The sequence below is a fragment of the Oculina patagonica genome, chromosome 2 (assembly GCF_052425735.1).
Source record: "Oculina patagonica isolate OP01 chromosome 2, crgOcupat, whole genome shotgun sequence".
Taxonomy (NCBI): Eukaryota; Metazoa; Cnidaria; class Anthozoa; order Scleractinia; family Oculinidae; genus Oculina; species Oculina patagonica.
Window position 1 is genome coordinate 22,323,543 of NC_135759.1, and position 15,189 is coordinate 22,338,731.

The following is a 15,189-nucleotide window of genomic DNA, read 5'->3' on the forward strand; positions in this document are numbered from 1 at the left end:
CGTTAGTAACTCGTGCACTCTGTTTTGTGTTTGATTGTTACGTTAGTGGCTCGTGCACTCTGTTTTCTGTTTGATTGTTCCGTTAGAAACTCGCGCACTCTGTTTTATGTTTGATTGTTACGTTAGTGTCTCGTGCACTCTGTTTTGTGTTTGATTGTTACGTTAGTGACTCGTGCACTCTGTTTTGTGTTTGATTGTTACGTTAGTGACTCACGCACTCTGTTTTGTGTTTGATTGTTACGTTAGTGACTCGCGCACTCTGTTTTGTGTTTGATTGTTACGTTAGCGACTTGCGCACTTAGTTTTGTCAGGGCGAGAGAAGCCTTCTCCCGCCCTGGTTTTGTTTGTAACGTTAGTGACTCGCGCACAGCGTTTTGTTTTTTAGTCTTCCGCTTTTTAACTGGTCAGCAATAAGGAGGAGTGAAGGCTCTGAGAAAGTAATGAATAGCAAAAGTCGTGTTTGCTCTCGTACTCCAATCTGAGTGTCGCTATTACTAACTCGCCGGGTCGCTCTTGTTGGAATCCTTACTTAGGGCGCTTTCCATTACTCAGAACTGGCCGGCCGGTCCCGGTGGTTGCGAATGTAAAATGGGCCTTTTCCACGAGTTTTTCCCACAAAACCACCACAACGGTGTATAATATATTTATGCATTGGATGATTTGACAAGACAAATCTGACAAACAGAATTCTGCTCTCGAATATACCGGTCTGTTCGGCCAGTTCTGACTAGTGGAAAGCGCCCTTAGAGACGCGCGCAGTGCACTCGTGCTAATAGCTTGTATCATTCCCAGGGTCTTTTAGGCGCCCAATTATGATTCCTGCGGGGGAGACAACTGTGGAAACGAGGCTATTTAGCCATATAAAGCAAGAAACATACAGAAACATAGAGAAACATACACTTGATGGCCAATCCCGTGGCTGAAATTGTGACTTTGGGTTGCAATCCTCCCTCCCGAAAATATGGTTCCCATTTTCCTTGCTGTTCTTTCCCAAATCTGACTACAGTCAACTTTCTCTTAACAGACACCTCTATAAGACGGACACCTGATGTTTGTCACGTCCCTGCCGTTTTTCAGTCATTTTACTGTAACTAAACTCCCTATAAGACGGGCACCTCTCTAAGACGGACAGTTGGAGCCGGTCCCGAGGATGTCCGTTTTAGAGAGAGTTGACTGTAGTGAAAATATAATAATTAGAGTCGACAACAAGAATTAGGAAAAACAGTTTATTTACATTCCTTGCAAGCAAAATACTATTCATATATTCAAGTCTCATCTTTGAGGTCCATGTGACCCACACAAAAATAAATACAATACATCAAGGTAAAAAATCACAAGCTTCATTCAGTATACTACAAAATGTACAAAAATAGCCTTGTGTTCTAGAAAAAATACTACAAAGTTGTGTCTAAAAAATATTTCACATCTCTGCAATAGGATCAACAAACAGTGATAAACTCGAAAGTTACACACTTTATCAACAGTAGAACTTGTCAAAAAGGCTAACTATAAGTATAATGTCCTGCAATAATATTTTCAATATAACATTAACTAGCAAAATTCTTTTGGTCTTGCTTATAACGAAGAAGGGGAATAAAAATTGTCACCCTTAAGGGCCCGACAAAGGGAAGGGCAAACAGGGGGGGAGACACACCAGGGCAAACAAGGCAAACTGGGGAGAAGAGAGCAGGCCGGCCAACTGTGCCGTGCACGCGCACACCCGACGAGGCCACGGGCCAAAGTTTGTCGGTGAAGGCCGCTTTACAGCAGATAATCGGAGATAAGACATTTTATCTGAATCAGCTTTAAACCTAAAGTGTTCTTGTAGATGTCCATATTTAACAACAAGTTTGCTTTTGGTATCAAGAAATCATGCACATCAGAACGAATCAATAAATAATCGATTAATAATTAATACAATCTATCACCCTAACTAAGATCAACACATCATTACTTGTTAGGTGACAAGAGAAGAATTCTTTCTCACAACAAAAACAAATGCTCGCGGGCACTATTTCACACGCATCAAAACAAAACCTTTTTAGTTATTCACAAAATTTACAGTGGAATTGAGGGCATATACAAAAAACTTGTAACAAAAGGCAAGTACTGTTAAGTATAGAGTTTCTAATAGATGACAAAAACCTGAAAGTATTTTCTAGAGGTTACCTTATGGTAAACGCTATAAGTTGTTTACACACTCTCAAGGAGAGTGATGAGCTCTGAATGCCAAAAATAAATATATATTACAGTGATAGCAATTATGAGGTTGCTCACTACAACTTTAAACTCCCAAGCCTGTTCAATATGAATGTGCCGAAAAAAAAAAAAATAAAACGAAAAAATTGCAAACATTCTGACACAAGCTTAAGTGCCAGAATTCCCAGCAAACCTACAGGTATATGCCATATCCAGGTTTATACGAATATTGTGACTGTCTGTTTTATAAGAGGTGTCATGTTTAATAAACATGAATATGCTCCTCTAACTAAGGGAATGATAGTCAGACCAGCTGACTATGTGACAAGTAAATGCACAAAATGTTTAGTTCTACAGAAGAGGAATAGTGACACCAAACGTTAGTTTTCATGGCTCACCCTAAGGTTAACTCACTTTAGAACAACTTATGGTCTTCTGACCCTTGCAGGATGTTTGTGAAATATCACCCATTCATTGGCTAGCAATTAGAAATATGTTTACAAAAGTGCAGCAAATAGTTAATATCTTGGATTTTGATTTTAAAAACGTGATCTGTGGCACTCTTCAGAGTGAAAGAGTTAAAGGGTGACTATTTAACATGTCATCCTGCAAGGGACCCTAAGCAAATATAATTACTTCCTTTCCACACAGTCAATCTCGTAGGAGTTTGTTACAGTTAGTATTAGTTAAGATACAGGGTACAAAAATAGACATCTACCAAAAAGACTATTCATGTGAAGGAGTATAGAGGATAACCCGTTCCATCTGGTGTCCTTGAGCTGGATGTGCAGGGATATGATGATGCCATCAAACAGTGTGGGTGAATGTGCAGTTGATCATCTGTCCCAGCTATTAGAGGAGGAGCACCCATGGGAGCCATGCTCATGTGATAAGGAGGGCTGAAAATCTGGGCTGTGGGAATGAAGATCCTCGATGGAGTACACATGTGACTGGCCAGTGTGTCTGGTGGTGCTTGAAGATGCGCAGGATGTGAGATATAGAGATCAGGGTGATCTGCTACCATGGAGGGACTCCACAGTGCAGGAAATGGTAGATCCTCTTCATAGTGTTCTTTCTTTGGCTTTGGTGGAGGGACTGCTGTAATAATTTCATCTTTTCTATTTGTTGGTAAAGAGCATGAGCAGTCTGGAGCACAGATGTCTTCCGAGATGTAGCCATATCTGAACTGGCCAAGCTCTGGATTAGCCGACTGTATGTGATGACTGACATTGGATTTGGGTCGGCGGTGTTGCACAGTGGACTGCCTTCGAAGCCATTCAGCAAAATGCTCATCGACACTGTCAGATGAGGGAGAGTGCGTATATCGCCCTTCAAAGTTTTCCACGCGTGCCTGTTGATGCCTCTTTTTATCATGTTTTGGAAGGACTGTCTCTTGCTTTATAGGTGGATAGCCTTCATCCTTGCCCTTTTTGGTCATTGAACCCGACAAGCTATCTTTAACTTGAGTTGGAACTTTACTGTTATTGAATGGTTGAACACTGTAGGTCGGCATATCATAAACTGGCGACAACTGTCCACTTGGCTGCACTTCCCTAATGGGATGTTGCCTTGAACTGCCGTCATGATATTCCTGCCTAATTTGTGATTTCTGTGCATGTCTTCGCCCCTCAGAGTCTCCACCACCAACTGGTTTCTGCTCTTTAGACAATTCCTGTGCATTCCCCTGAGACCCTATATCGTGTGGCACAGAGTAGCTCTTTGAATGCAACCCTGGAGGACTGTCGTCTGACGTTAGATCAATAATCTCTCTTCCCTTGCTTACAGGATTTAAAAGCTGTGATGGAGAAGACATCGGTGCAACAGCATCATCATGAACTGGTCTAGTAACTCTCTGAAGTGGAGCAACCTGGACAGATTGCTTCAGGTTGGTGTTCACAGCAGTTGTATTTTTAGCATATACTGTGTTGGTTCTTGCACTTGCTTCTTCATCATTCCGAATGATTTTTATATAGTTTCTATTCTGCTGACTGGTGTCTACATCTTGTGGAAGTTGTTCTGTTGGTATATCTCTAATTCTCTTTTCCATCGATGAGGTGATGGCTGGTGCTGCACCTATCTTTGACTTGTTACTCCAAGTTTTGGGCTCTTGGTATTCTTGTTTGATGGATCGGACAGCAACTGGTGGCATTCCTGGTTTAAAGGAAGCCTTGTTAACAGATGACGCTGTGACAGAGTACACCTGACTTGAGTCACTTGTTTTAGCTGCTTTCCCCTTTGCGTCACTTGTGGTATTCATTCTGTAAGTTGATGATGGCAGTGACGACACAGCAGTACTGTCCTGTTGAGGTCTTGGTGTAATAGCTCTTACAGTACCCTGATTCTGCTTCAGTGCTGCAGTCTTGTCTGTCTCAATGCCAGGTTTTGTGTTAGAAACTGTTAAACCTTGCTTCTTCTCTGGTTTGTTAAGAGGCAATTTCTGTGCAAGGCTATTGACAGTAGAGGGATTTTTCTCATCCATCTGCTTTTTGAGTTGGTTTCTTACATACCTCTCATAAGGCAACAGTAACCTAGAAACAAAAAGAACAGCATTTAGTGGGTCTTGCTGTCTTAACAAAAAAATCATTGGAAACCACAATAAAATGCCAATAAAAGACAAAGAGGTTGAAAAAATGGGGAATTACTCAGGGTTGCAGAAACCACCAGTTGTGTGTATTGCTTATTGTCTATTGTCTTATTGTCTATCAGGTTGTTTATTCTTGTTTGCTTAGCAGTGATGCAACAACAAACCCAGCAACTACAAGTTAGAGTGTATATACTAAATATCAAGAAGTCATGCTTATTTCATCCCTGACATAGACAGCTGTTTATTCAGGCTACCGCTATAGAAATAGATGACACAATAATATTTAACCTAAGCATGTCCTGTTCACTCACCTTTCATAATGCCTCCTGGTGTACGTGGCAGCACTAGTTATTGTTGTACTCCCTCCAAGTGAGTCATAAACACGTCGCCACAAACGCTTGCTTGTTACCTAGAATCATATTCAGGACTAATAAGTAACTGCTTGTGAATTAAAACACCTTAATTAATGCACGTTTGTAGGTTAGGATGGCTTTTTGTTGTTGTTGTTTCCAGACCTGCTGGAGTGGGTCTAATACTTGCCATATTTACCCCCCCCCCCCCCACCACATACACACACCTCCACTGGTGCACACCACATTTGCTTTGTGTATTTATGAAATATTTTTTTGCAAATTTTTCAACAAGCCAATTTTAGGATATTAGCACGAATAAAGCACTTCTTCATAAAATAAGTTACCGGTAATTAATCACTCCACAAAGACTGGTCTCAGACATGACCAGGAGTCACCTATATATTTTCCTAAAAATAATAGTCTTGAAATAATTATTAAACAAGTAACATGATACTCACTGCATCATAACCTCCAAATCTCTGTGCAGTGCTGTACATGGTCCACAGATTCACTGCAAAAATCAAACAAAAAAAGTGTTAAAACTACAGTTGGATCTCTCCTAGGTGACAGCTCCCATAAGCAGACACTTAGTCATGGCAGGGTTGCCACTCATTTTTTCCCTGACTTTTTACTGACCTCAAAACAATTTTCACTGCCCTTGCATTAGGTGACTTATCAAATAAGCCAAATCCAATATGACATTTGCTTCAGCTTCTTCTGCAGACCATCAATATTATTGTTCTCTTCATTTTCGATCTCTTTACCTTTTTTACGGGATATTAAATGCAAGGCATTTGAATCCACTGACTTCGACAAGAACTAAGATTTTTCCTGACTTTTTGCAAAATTCTCTGATTTATCCCTGACCTTGAAAGGTTTATGGCAACCCTGCATGGTCCCAGCCAGATACAAACATACATCACATAGTTTACATTCAAACACTTCAACTAAGAGGCACCTCTCCTAAGCAGACACTTTTTCTTGTCAGAAGGGTGTCTGCTTGTGGGAGGTTTGACAGTACTAATCAAAAAACGTCAAATGCCAATGAGCCCTGAATTATTACCGGTAAGTTGTGAGTCATACCTTTCTTAAAGCCCAAGGCAGGAAGCTTGCCTAGCGGTTGGTTAGTCTTTCTCATGAAGTCACGCAAGGCTTGCATGAAGTCCTTCTCATCGTCACCGTCATACTCCTATTTAATGTTACAAACAAGAGGTACATTTAACTGGCATATCTCCAGGAAATTCATATTCATGAGTGCGATTATAATCACAAAGGAAAAAAGAATATAGATAAGTCCCGTTCAACTGAAGTTTTGGGAACAAGAATTAAAAATATTTACCAGCTAGGGCAAATTTATTTGAGCGTTGAAAACAATAACCCAAACAGCACAAATTTGAAGGAAATGCATTCTTTCAGGACTTTCATGTAATAATTTAAATTTTTGTTCTCATTTGAAGGACCTTTACATGTAAGTTTAATTTGGGACAATGGTGGTCAGCAGTTCCCTGCAAAGGATGTCTAGCAGTTGTCTCATTTTGCAGGGATCCCTTATGGTTTACAGTTCTCCTGTTGATGTCAGGTCATTTTACGGTTGTTTTCACATGTTTATAGCCTTTAAAGTTTTTGCCCCCTTGTGGAAAGTATGTGGAAAATCAAGTATGCATTTTTAACTGATCTTCAGTGTGATAGTTCCTAGTGATTGCCGCTCACAAGGTTCTCATGAATTGAATTGCTTGAGTTGTACTGAGGCTCCACCAACATTTCAAGCACCATCTCCCATAACCTTAACTAACTGATTGTTGAGTTTAAGTTAAAAGCCTACACTGCAGACACTTGGAGCACCTACCTCATCCTTGACACTGCCAGGCATTCGTAGTCTTTTCTTTTTCTTTTTCCACACAACAGATTCCTCTTTTTGTTCTATTTCGTTCTCTTTCTTCTCCTCTGAAACACATGGTGGTCTCACTTGCCTCTCTTCATTCTCCTTACTTGGCTTGGACCTCACAGGCATGCCACCACTTGCCATCACGGCATTTGCAGTGTTCACTGAAGATGAAACAGACCCTGTGAAGGGTGTCACAACCTGTTGAGGTTTAGGAGCAACTGCTTGGAAACTAGTGACAGGCTGCTGCAGAGATGCTACAGGTTGACTGCGTACTACGGGACTTGTGGATGTTGCCAGCTGAGTGCTGACAGTTCCCTGTGTTGTCATCACTGGTCGACTGTTTGTGGCAGCATGCGAGGACACACTAGCCTGGACAGTTGGGACTGTTCTTGCACCCTCTACACTGTGGGTGTATGTAACAGTTGTCCCAGCTGGGTGGTTTGAAGGTTTCTTGTTTTCCACTGATGAATTCGATATTTTACCAGTTTTGCTCTCCAAAGAAGGGCTTGGACTTGGAACAGGTGCAGTGTTCATTTTTGCCTGGATTCTATCAGCTAAACGTGGCTTGATCAACAAAACAGTGTTATTGTTGTTGTTAACTCTTTCATTGTCTCTTATCTTTGCATTGGTGGAATAAATCGCCTTTTGAATTGGTGTTGTTCTTGAACACTCAGTAATGTTCTCATTTATTTGCTTGTGGCTGGTTTGAAGTGGCTGTGAAGTAGGCACAGCTTCTACCTTTATCATATTAGATGGAATAAGAGGCGGAGGAACCTTGGCACTTTCCCCTCTCGACATTGGCACATCTTGAGCAGCAACTTTGGAAATCACAGCTGTTTCTGTCTTGTCTGGAATTGTAACATGCACTCTAGGCTTTACCAGTGGTGGGGGGCCAGTGCTTTGAACTTTGCGCCCCACTTGAGGAGGTGCCTTGATTCTCTCCAACACTCCTTCTGACACGTCTGACCCTGTGCTCTCCTCTTCCTCTGACAGCTTGCATCGCTTTGCCGCAGGTGAATTTGCAAGATGATTTTGAATGTCTGCCACAAATCTTTTCTTCTTAAGAACACTATTCTGTGCTGCATTGAGCCTCTTTTTCTTTCTTGGCCTGCCTTTCAGAACTGGTGCTGGTGATAGAATAGAAAATAGATTATAGTATACCACTTGCCAATGCTGTTGATTAATAATGTTTATATTTTTCTGTTAGGTTTCACCATTGTCTTAGATTAGGAAAAAGCCAACAGTCACACGGAGTCTGTCGAGTAAATGTTTCATTGGCTTACAGGCCATTTTGAGGCTCTCAACCAAATCAAATTTGTATTTAGACTGAACAAAATCATAACTTAGACATGTAATTCATACTTTTAACCTGTCAAACTACAAGAGTGATTAGTGCCATAATCGCTCTCAAAATTAGAGTGGCTGGATTTAAAAGTTTTGAATGTTGAATTACCTGTCTGAGAAAGATAAATCGTCTGAGATGAAAACTAACATAATTGTTAAATCCAGTTATAGATAATAAGGAACTGTAATCTGTCTGGAATTAGTCTCAAGTTACTTGATCAGGTAGATAATCTATCACAATATTTACCTTTAGACCAAAATGACTTTTATTTGCTGTTCTAAAACTTATTAATATTTTGACATCAAATTAAAACAAGGGAAATCATAGCCTGTGACAGCAGTTTGGATATATCATCTTAATTTAGCAAAGATTTTTTTTATGAATTTATTTTTCATATACTCCTTAGTTTTAGTATTTGAAAACGATTCGAAACAGTGTTTTATTGCATTTCCAAACACCTCAAAGCTCATCTGTAATATTCCGCTGTGCCTCATATTTTCAATTTCCTTCTTAACGTGCATGGAAATGTGCTAAAAAACTCTCTCATACATGTTCTGATTGCAATTGTCACATATTTCATAAGAGAAGGGGGCAGGTATCTATAGGGCCCTTAGGGGTTATTGGTCCTAAAATCCCACTTCCCAGACCTTCACTTCTGAATGTATATCAATTCTGGACATGTAATGACATGTGTGACATATGCAGGATTCTCATTAGAAGGTGGGATCCGGGACCAGCCAGGATATTCAAGAGTTAGGAAGTTTGCTTCATTGTGTTCTTTTCTGCCCACCTACTCTCCCTTTGCTGCCTTCCGCCTTCCTACTTCAAAACTTAATGAAACCCCTGCATACATACCTTTGTTATCACCAGATAGTTCAAACTTGTCCAAGTATGGGTGATGAAAACTGTCTCTACAGAATAGCACACGGATACTTCTGTGTTCTGCAATGACTCCACCCAGGGCAACTAGTTGAGCTCTTGTCAAGGACATACCAGACAAAAGCCTCTTTTTAAGAGCTCCATAACGACAATAGGCTGGAAATGTGAGGATCTGAAGGCTACGAGGATGATCTCCTTTCATCCATGCCTCATTGGCATTTTGTAATGTTTCTTTTTCCCTATCAGCATAGTTGCTGTTCAAATAGTATTTGTCGTCAACACAGACAAAGTCACTTTCACATAAAGGCACCATTCCAGAGTTCCACTGGAGACCTGTGTCCTGCCAGACAGCCATGTCATGGCACTTGATAACAATCTTCTGGTCAGCATAAAGTAGCTCATCCTATGTACAAACAAAGCCAGTTCATAATAATATTACAGGTATCTGTCTATTTATGGTTGGACTTCCATAGACTGCTGTCTAATTTGTTTCCTGTTTTTGAGACTTCCACTGGGTTACCAGATAAATTATCAGTCTAACAACAAATCTGTCTAGACCAGGCTTTAGCCAGGTGGGAGTCCAGGAGTCCTATGGACGGCAACTTTTCAGAGAAAATTAATATGAATAAGACGTTTTTTGGCAAATTTGGACATCTTTAGATACCTTTGCACTTATAACTGTAGAAAAACACCTTGCATACTCATCAGGCCCTCTTATGGGGACAAAGTCATGCCTTGTAAAAATGTTGGACTCCCACTTTTTAAATCCTGCTTGTAAAATTCATTAAATATTCATGTGGGTGCAAACCAATCCCAGTACCATATTCAGATCACATGTACACAGCTGTAAACCCCAATACAAATCAAACAATAGAATTAACTTTTGATACAGACTCCTGCTCAGCTAATTAGTATTCATTAACTTTTGATACAGATCTGTACTGATCGCATAATAATTTGCATTCAATTTATTGTTTTCATTTCACAAGTAGAATAAATTGCGTCCGATCTGTATGGCCGTTTACAATGGTTCGCCTATCGGCTCGCCATTGTAAACACCCATACAGATCTCCCGTTCATATTTTATCTACTACCTAAAAGCCTGGTCTAGACAGACCATTATTCTTTAATTATTCCCTTTACTTGAGCATGGTGTACAGTTCACGCACTCAAGGATTGACAAACACCAAGAACTACTTGACAAGGTACATACTACAGTGTCACAAAATTTATCATTCTTAAAATTAGATTCAGGACTGTGCTAAAGATCCTCCTCCCTTACTATACAGTGAACTGCTTAGCCTAGAGAATAAAAAAATATTGTTGAATTCTTACAATTACAAGGGCATATTAAGATTGTCAGAAAGAAGAACAGCAAACAGTTGCATTTTGTTAAACTTAAACAGCTAGCAAAATGGATAAACCCTGTGGAATAATCTCAAGAAAAATTTTCTACCCAACATTTTGGGTATTCCACATTGAATTTCACTTGAAAAACTTTTAATGCAAACATTAATCTACTATTTGTGTAATTTTTTTTTCGCATTAAATTTAGTGTGGAATTCCTTTGTCAGATAATGAATTTTTTTCCTACATTTTGTATAGAATCTACTCAATATTCTTTTACAGTCATAAGCAAACAATAATTTGAAACGTTTTTAAAACAAACTCCTAACAAACCAAAGACAAGAGTTGTAACTCAAAGGAGGCTATTGCAGTTTAATAAAACTTCCATTTTAAGTTACTATCTATTAAGATCTGGCTCAATAACCAATAACGTCAGGGGGCTGATGATGCTGTTGATAATTTGGCGGAAGCTTAGATTTTTTTAGTATACAATTTTTACAGTAGTGTTAGGCCACATTTGTACTTTAGTTTATAGTTTTAAATATATCATTTTTCAATTGACATCATGTTGGATGAACACATCTGTGATGGTTCAACCATTCCTAATAAAAATGTTTTCATCCAACTTTTTAAGTGAGGAACAGTGCTTAGGGACTTACAACCAAAGCTGATGGTACATTTATACATGACATTTTTTTTTTCACAAACACTGGAAAAGATATTGCTAATTAATTCAGCCTTTTGTTGCACGCACATGTGCTAGCCTAAGTTCACCTTTGGTGATAAAGGTACATAAGAGCTAAATAGCAGGCATTCACTCAACATTTATCAAGTACTTACAACAATTAAATATAAGTTGCTCATATGTAGTTATGGACTTCAAAAAAAAAATATTCCATGGATAAAAAGATAGAGAGCCCAAGTACCGTGTATAAACAGGAATAAAAATGTGTTGTATTAAATGTATCAAATAATAGTCACAACGGTAAACAAAGCTGATAAGCTGAATACAAAAAAATCATGTCATTTTTATGAGTGGTTTTCAATTATCTGAGAGTGTAGAACCTGGTGCAATTATTAAACAAGAAAGAAGAAATGAGACACTCTTGAACGTGACAGAACACATTACATTTAGGAAGAAGTGGTAGAATTAGTTTGAGCTATTTCTTAACCCTTCACCCTTAGTGATATTAAATTATCCTTCATTCCAGTGATATTGAATTATATTGAAGCATTCAATTTTCCAGAGTTTGTCTTGTGACAAGATGTGGTTTTATGCAAAACCTTGGAATGACAGGTCATTTTTAAGTGACAAAAAAGATACAATTAATTTGCATAACACAATTCTTAAAATTATTATAAGTTTTTACCCTTCCAAACCAATTTATAATTACAGATTTAGATTTTTGTTTTTAAAGAAGCTTGACTAGTATTGGTGATATGAATATCAGAATAAACTATTACATCAATCTTATACAAAAATCACATTACATTTTCGTTTATGGACTCAAGATATTTTAACAATGGAAATTGACAAAGGAAATCACTGAACAATTAATTATCAAAACAGAATACCATTTGGAGCACGGTTAATAAAAACATGGCCTATTTTTGAAGAAAATTTGCCTAAAACATACTCCCAAAGATCTAGAATGAACATTGAATAAAAACAATAGTAAAATTCAATTGATCTCACCCTTAATCCTGAATAAACGATAATGTAATACAAAACGTATTAAGTAACTAGTGAAATTTACAACTGAATGCGAGGTTGTTTTGAAATAGACATCAGTCTGTTCGTATATATTATCAACACTCTATCGATCATTTAGCAATTTTAACATCGAAACGTAGTCCATTAACCAATATTTTACTAAAAACAATCCATAGATTTTAATTCCAATTAATATCAAGACCATGTGGTAATTTGTTTACCCGCATCGATCTCTGTTCAAAATCTCCATTAGAAACGTAGAAACTCGCGGAATCACCATGAAAAGGAAATCAAATATTTCATGGGTCAAAAAAGTTATCTAAAACGGGTAGATAGGACGAGAAGAAAAATCCGATTAAGATAATTTCTTAAAGCTAAAAGGCTGGTTATTATTTTTATTCAAATATTTTCTATTGTGTTGTCTTAATACGCATCTGTCGTGGGCACAGAGGTGCTACCTTTCATCAAATACAATGTCAATTTCTGCTTGAAATCGCGCCACCAAAACGGGCGTTTTCTTGCTTGAATTTCTATTTGTAAAATCGAATAAGTGAAAACAAAATAATCGCCAAAAATAAAATTCCTCAGCAAACTGAAATACAATCTCTCGACCGGAAACATTGCGAGTGAATTCTACTTGCGGTGTTGAAAATGCAAATCAATGTCTTTTGTTTAAGCCAAAACACCGCTTGGTGTTTTATAGCTTAAATTGTCGTTCTCAAATAAACTCTTCATTTCTCGATTGAAATCTTTATGAAATTTAAATTTAATTTGCACCCCAAACGAGAAAAAAAATGGAAATAACTGTAAACACCGTACGGAACGCGCGATGAATAAAACGTTGTTTACCGATATGACCTCATGAATATAAATTGCGTGGTGTTGTAAAAAGTTCATTACATGAAACCGTCGTGCTGTTGCTGATAAAATACTACGGAGCGTTCCAGGTTCGCCAATAAACTGTCAGTTTGATTCCGTAAACTATTGAATTTCCAAACAGCTTATCCAGGCAATTAAGAGACCATAAAATCAGTTCGGACATTATTAAAATTAAGAAATGAAATTTAATGAAGTTCAGCACATGGGAATTCTTTCACTTCCTCGCGGCGCGCTATAGAAACAAAAGACGAAATCTCAGTTTGTCGATCCGTTTTGCAGAAAGTGTTACACTTACGAGTGGAGGGTCTTCAGATCACTACTAAAAAAACAAAATATTTTAGGCACATTATTTTTTCCTAGTTCTAATAAATATTCATCTAAATATAGGACATACAAGTGGCGGACAGATACAAAAGCGTGCTCTACCGAGCTTAAATAGTCCGTTTTAATGCGTCGTGATTTCTTTCTCAGCAGCTAATGTTTTTAAGTTTTTTATCAATACGAAATTAAATGAAAGATAATTTGATTTATTTTTCCGATCGGTTTAGAAATAAAAAGATAAAATGAACTAGAGTTTCAGCGCCAATTTCTAACGACGTCTTCACAAAATCAATGAAGCATTATAACTTCAACAAACAAATTTTTAGTGTTTTAAGATTTGTTAAGCATGGCCTTTTTACGGACTCCAAAACGGCAAATCTAAGCGCGAAAAATGAAGTAAAATCCCTTGGAAATAATTTTATAAATAACTGACCTGTCCGTGGTTTGCAAGACGTCCTGCGGGAGTATCTTCGGGTCTGAAATAAACTCTCGCGGAAGCAAGCTGGCTGTCAGTACTCGCATCGTGCCAAACTAATTGTAGCTCAGCTATGCATATCGGTTGGTTTATGGAATTCCTCACAAAATAAAACTCTCCGAGACAGAAATTTTTCACCACTCCATCGACAATTAATCTGAAACCTCTGTAGAAGGTATAAGAGCTGTGCCGTCCACAACTGGCCCCGATCCACTGAAAATAAAAATCAATAATTTAAAGTCAGTTAGGCAGTAATTCTGTCATGGTATGCTACAAATTGAAATGAATTGAACACGTCCAAAATTGTCGATTGACGCGTCAGTTTTAACTGAAAAATATTCCTCAAAGCTTTAAAAAATAAAAGGCTACATCGGGGGAAAATTTTGGCGGCGAAAAGCGAAAACAAATCAAAAATACCTGTACTTGAGTTACGGGCATTGTAGATGAAGTTGACTTTGACATCGCCACACATAACAAATGAGGTTTAAAGTTTGGAGAGGACACGTGACTTCGCAAACGTCACAGATCGATCACTTTTATCTGACATAACAACATGCTTGGAACATGCGGTTCAAATCTCCTTGAATTGATCGTTTTTTTAAAATAAATTGTAAAAAAACGCCAACGGAAGACGTGACTGTAATAGCTAAAACTAAATAAAACCGGAACTTCTAAAACAGCGGTGTTGTTCGACCGACGAATGTATTTCCTTGTTTCAAAGCCCATTGATCATTTCCTGTTGTTTATATTTTTAATGTATTTCTTGCATATTTCAGCGGAAATTATTTTAACCCACGATCTAACAACTTCCTCCCCACCCATCGAAGAAGATTGTGATACTAGGCACATATTAACTTAAATGTTTGTTTTTCTTAAAAGCAGGGGATTCTAAATAGCTGAATAAAAAATGTATCATAGAAAATTATATAAAAATGTGTACTCTTAAAAATTTTCATATGTCAAACTGAGATTTATGGCAAAAGGTTATGCTTAGTCATATCTAATTTTAAACGTATAATTCCAATCACTTGCAAATAAAAAATTATAATTTTCATGCAACACTGCATTACAATATATATTTCTTAACATGAGTCCTGAGACATTGTTATTATTTGAAATAATAACAATAGCAAAAAACTGTTAACTTTGATAAAAATTTTGGTTAGCTGCAGAAGCTCTTGAATGTGATAAGGCAAAATTAACAAAGA

The 15,189-nt window shown here is 37.9% G+C and overlaps 1 protein-coding gene across 1 annotated transcript; it reads right to left on the reverse strand.

Moving 5' to 3' along the window:
* Window positions 1-1,767: 1,767 nt before the first annotated feature.
* Window positions 1,768-14,691, reverse strand: LOC144643488 (uncharacterized). Its single transcript, XM_078502751.1, has 8 exons — window positions 14,399-14,691; window positions 13,940-14,194; window positions 9,222-9,648; window positions 6,983-8,148; window positions 6,220-6,325; window positions 5,595-5,647; window positions 5,095-5,192; window positions 1,768-4,727 (listed from the first exon to the last, which is right to left on the reverse strand). Exons 1-8 carry the CDS (start codon window positions 14,441-14,443, stop codon window positions 2,930-2,932), a joined length of 3,948 nt encoding a protein of 1,315 aa, XP_078358877.1. The 5' UTR covers window positions 14,444-14,691; the 3' UTR covers window positions 1,768-2,929.
* Between the last annotated feature and the right edge of the window lie 498 nt (window positions 14,692-15,189).